The 5,186-nt window shown below is 43.1% G+C and overlaps 1 protein-coding gene across 1 annotated transcript; it reads right to left on the reverse strand.

Moving 5' to 3' along the window:
- Positions 1-995: 995 nt before the first annotated feature.
- Positions 996-2,369, reverse strand: LOC122039898 (solute carrier family 25 member 44-like). The gene has a single exon (XM_042599314.1). The coding sequence runs from the start codon at positions 2,155-2,157 to the stop codon at positions 1,123-1,125; it is 1,035 nt and encodes a 344-aa protein (XP_042455248.1). The 5' UTR covers positions 2,158-2,369; the 3' UTR covers positions 996-1,122.
- Positions 2,370-5,186: the final 2,817 nt, after the last annotated feature.

Consider the following 5,186-nt stretch of genomic DNA (forward strand, 5'->3'; position numbering starts at 1 on the left):
GATCTGCCGCGTACAGAGAGTTGATGAGTCGATCAATTGATCGATCGGCCGTGGATCGATCAGCCTATCGATCGGGAATTTAAATCCCGCGAACAGAGAGCTTCTGAATCGATCTCTGGATCGATTGACCAGATTGGATCGATCAGTCGATTGATCCAGATTTGACCCCGTGTACAGTAGCGAGTTGAATCGATCAGTGGATCGATCAGACAACTCCAATTGATCGGCTGATCGATTGGAATGTCTGATTTCAGCTAGAAGTGCCAAAATTCAGATTTTGACCAAATAGGAAGTTAAGTTCCCTTCTTTAGCATATGTACAACTTCAGAAGTGTACTCTGAGACTAATTTCCAGAGTTCATAGTAAATAGTAGAGAATTTTAATTAGTTCAGTCTTTTTCTTTTCCGCACAAGAATAGTTAGCATAATGTAATCCCCGGCCTTATAGCTTAGTTAGTATAAGGCGGGTCATTACATTTAGAAAGTGCAACTATTTCATAGAAATCTTCTAAGTAAATCATAACAACTAGATCCACAATGAAGTATGAGTTTGTTGCTCTTGACAAATATGATAAAAAAGTTGAATGATTACGATAATTCTTAAAAGATGTTCTTAAATGATCGAAACATTTGTCGATAATTTATATACATTACGATAATCAATCTGTAATTACCCAAGCACCAAGCTTCATGTGCAATTTTTGCATGTGTCACCTTCTAAAAACCGAAGAATAATTTATTATTGGAAGCATGTAAAATAAAGCCCTCCTCTTTAAATTTTTTCTTCAAATGCTTCTTCAATTATCTCCTTTTGAGTTCATGGAATCCTAATAGTACTAGTATCCCCCCCCCCCCCCATTTCGATCTTTCAAAGCTCAAAACTCTTCTATCGTACTTTCGGTCATCCTAATCCCATTCCTAGAGACCACCTTTTGAAATACTTAGAGGAACCTAAACACAGCCTTAGACTAATTTCAAAATATTGGAAAGTTGCAGTGAGTGTGAAGGCTCTGCTACTAAATATTGGAGAAACAATACAGCTTTCGATCGGGAAAGTTGAATTTACATCTATATCTTTGACGTTGACATAGATTCATGGAGAAATTCAAATGAGTAGGAAATCTTATTTGTTTTGATTTGAGATCTGTTTACAAGATTGGCAGCCTCCGTCTTTGGTCGAAAGCCGCTTCAAGAACTCATAGGTTGTGATCATGGTGGTGGCGGAGAGCGATGAGGAAGCCCATCGCGGCCCCAGCCCTCGGTAGCACGCCCTCCACCCCCCTTCCTGTAGGAGGCTCCTGATTGTTCTGCTCACCGTCATCTTCTCGGCGCCACCTTCCCAGACCTGCAACCTCGTCTTGATGGTGTCGAGCGGCATGGTTACCACCGCCGTCGCTGCTCCGGCCACAGCCGCGCTCGCACCCTGCACCGCTACTACCGCTCCGTGTCTCGGCCTTATCTCGTGGCTGCCGACTCCTCCGAATTGGCGGCTGATTCCGGCCCAGATCAGTCTCTGGGAGATGATGTAGGACGCCCACCACACGGCATTGGATGGGGCGTAGGTGAGGATCGACAATCCGAAGCCTCGGTAGAGGCCGCGGAGGCCGTCGGAGCAGAGGATCTTTTTCACGGCGTCGATTCCTCCGCGGTACTCGGAGGCGGAGGAGCCCTGCACCATGAGGCGCTGGCTGACCACGTCGATGGGCGTCCAGACGAGCTGCGCGGCGATGGCCGCGCTGACTCCGGCGGCGGCGGAGGCGGCAGCCGTCGCGGTGGGCTCGGAGACGCCGAGGCGGATAACGAGTTTTCCGACGGCGCTCTTGGTGGCCTCGAGCGCGCCCATGTAGACGGCCCGCGCGGGAACGGTGCCGGCCAGGGAAGTGGCGAAGCCACGGTAGAAGCCCCGGGGGCCCTCGTGGCGGAGGATGGACGCCGCCGCGCGGAGGCACGGGGACGGTGGCTGAGCGACCTGCAGCCGCGTCTTCAGGACCACGGCCGGGTAGAGCGCTGCGGACACGCCGGAGAACAGGGCTGCGCCGACCACGAAGAAGCGCCGCTTGTCGAGCATCTCCCGATCCACCTCGGCCGGCAAGGGCAGAACGTCAGGCGTCCCTCGTTGCTCCTCTGCCGCTGCTGCGGCTGCTGTAAACCTCACCATTTGGCTTTAAGCTCCACGAATGGCCTCAATTAAGTAATTAGCTTTCGGCACACCACTCTCTCTCTTGCTCTCTGTTTTCTTCAGGCGGAATGAATATACTATACTACAAGCTCTGCATTCACAGACAGGACAGCAGTGGCTTAAATAAGCTAAGAGGCGCCTCTGTTCTATTCGATCACTGAGCTGTTGAGGAGGAAGAAAGAGTGTCGCATTCCCGGTGTTTGTTTTGTTTTGCATATTTATAACTAAGTTGCTATTGTGATATAGATCCCGTTCCGCGGCCTCCAGCAAACGGTTTTTTAGCAATACGAGTTGCTGGTGCCGAATCGGGGGGCTGGCAATGTGGTCGACATCCTTATCTTGTCTCGTGTTCCCCGCAACCACGTTGTATCTTTTAAAAATATCTAAAATTATGCATTTTATTTTTTAATTTATCAAAGTTTTCTTTTTATTTATCCACTTATTTAAATCAAACTGAGGATAAATAAAGAAAAAAAAAGACCATAGATTTTGTGGCAAGGTCTAACACTCTGGTCCCAATAGCAGGGTCAGACACCTCTTGCTCGTTCCTCACCGTTAGCCGGCTGACATCTACTCTACTTTGATCTCATTCCGCTACTAATCGACGGATCTGGGAGTGGGGTGGAGTTTTAATATCACAATGTGGGCGGTTGATCGGAATTGCTAGCCTTTCCGATGTGGAGATCTCAATATCAGATTGGTTCCGTGAAAAAATTACACATCCTCTGTATATGGTTTAAGGGATGATCTTTTTGTATATATTGATGGAATGGATAACCCCCACTTATAAAATAGATGGAGATCATTCATTCTCATCAATACATGCAAAAAGATCATTCCTGAACCGTAAAAAATAGTCCAGAAAATTCAGTCCCGAAAAAATTATTGCAACCTTAATTGAACCTTATTGTATTTGGAAGTCGAAGAGTAGTCACTCTCCAACATCCTAGTTGTTGGATATCCTTTACCTCCTATTTGCTATTTGGATTGGTAAGGTTAATATCAATGGGACAAAAGAAGGTTAGTTGCCCGAGTATTTTTTTTTTTATTTTGGTATTAGGTATTTATTTAGGAGTGATCAATTTAGTTCTACTAAATTTTTTTACATGTCATCATAATAAATCAAAAAACAATCATAGCGAATGACTAATAAATATCCTACTATTGTACCATTGTCCTTGGGGAATATTAATAGGCATCCTTTAAATAGCTTATAGTAACCAGGAAGTTAGGGTTGATCCAAAAGTACTTGTGGCTATGGAGGCCCTTGTTTTGATGATTGTCTAATCCAGCAAAGGTCACTTAAAGAAGAAAAAAAGAAAACCAAGTTTGGTTCCAACAAAGAGGTTATTAAGGATTATGGACTAAGCTCTTCTAACAATTTATCGTCATCTAATGAGGAGGATCTAAACTCTAATTCCTTGCAGTGGTTTAAATGATGAAGATGAATATCCAAGAAAGGGATTTATATCGAAGGTAGGTTACGGTTGAAATGATGCCGAAGCAACAAATGGAGAGAAACCAGCAATGGGTTCTTGGGCAAATTTGTTCAAGGATAATCATAAGCAACCGGTTGGCTAAGATCGAAATTGTAGGAGAATTGGGCTACTCAATAGAAAGTTGCTATTGTATATAGACCAGACCTAAAGAGCAATTGTACAAGGACATAAGTGTCAACACAGAGAGATCCCATGGACATACCAGGGCCACAGGGACAATCTTCATAGTAGACCCAAGGGCCACTAAATCTATCAGAGCATGCTAAAATAGGGATAAACACTAAGCTTCTAACAAATACAACCAGGGATATATATGGAATAGCAATAACAATTAGAAGGGATGGCCAACACCAGTAAGAACAGCAAAAATCTAGACAAGAGTATTTATGGGAAGGGGACTTCTTGTTTGGCAACTGGGATTTCTAGTCAGTTTGAACAAATAATGAACAAATTGTTGAATGGTTGGAGCCAAACCAAGCACAGCATGTGCATCCTATTTAAGTAGAAGCGATTGTTAGTCAAAAACTATTATTGAAAGATAAGATGATCATGCAACAAGTTTTAACTAGGAAAAATTCCTAAAGGAGGGCACAAATCCACTCCATAGCTTTTATGAAAATAGTAAGTTGGTACATAAATAACCTCAACAGGCCCCTTAAACAAATGGGGGTGAGAAACCTCATTAAAGAGCATCACGTAGATGTAATGTGAGTCATAGAGATCAAACTGAGTCAAACTAAGTTAGAGCTTGTTATGAATAATAAATTCCTTGGATGAAGGTATATATATCAACAACTTCCAAACTATTAGAGGAGGAAGAATCTTGATAATATGGAATTCGGATAAAGCAACAGTGGAACCTTTGGCGATTGACCAACAAGCTATACGCTACAAGGCAACTTGTAAGGCAACAGTGGAGAGCCTTTGGCGATTGACCAACAAGCTATATGCTACAAGGCAACTTGTAAGGCAGCAGAGGAGGAAGAATCTTGAGAATGTGGAATTCGGATAAAGCAACAGTGGAGCCTTTGGGAATTGACCAACAAGTTATACGCTACAAGGCAACTTGTAAGGCAAACTCTATTTTCTTCCAAGTCAATTTTTTCCATGGTTATTATATTATTGTAAGCAAGAGGCTGTTATGGGACTGTCTCCATTGTTGGGGTGTTGATTCTAAACTTCCATGGGTTGTGCTTGGAGATTTTAACAATGTCATGATGCCTTTGTTTAAAACCTTTCTTTTCTTTTAAGAAAACAACATAGAGACGCGGCAGAAAACTAAAAGCCAAGGAACTCAAGTGGTTATTTGGTTGACAGCCCAGTGATTGTTACTCCAACGCCTACGAGCCCTTGATCGTTTTTGAATAAGCAATCCACTAAAATCCTTCTTCGGAAAATTTCCGGTAAAGAGAGAAATCGTTACAATAACAACTTTATTAATTTCCTAATAAAATGAAATGCAATAATAATACCGACAACACAAAGATGTAAAATCTGTGACATTAGTTG

This window comes from Zingiber officinale, chromosome 2A, assembly GCF_018446385.1.
Source record: "Zingiber officinale cultivar Zhangliang chromosome 2A, Zo_v1.1, whole genome shotgun sequence".
NCBI lineage: Eukaryota > Viridiplantae > Streptophyta > Magnoliopsida > Zingiberales > Zingiberaceae > Zingiber > Zingiber officinale.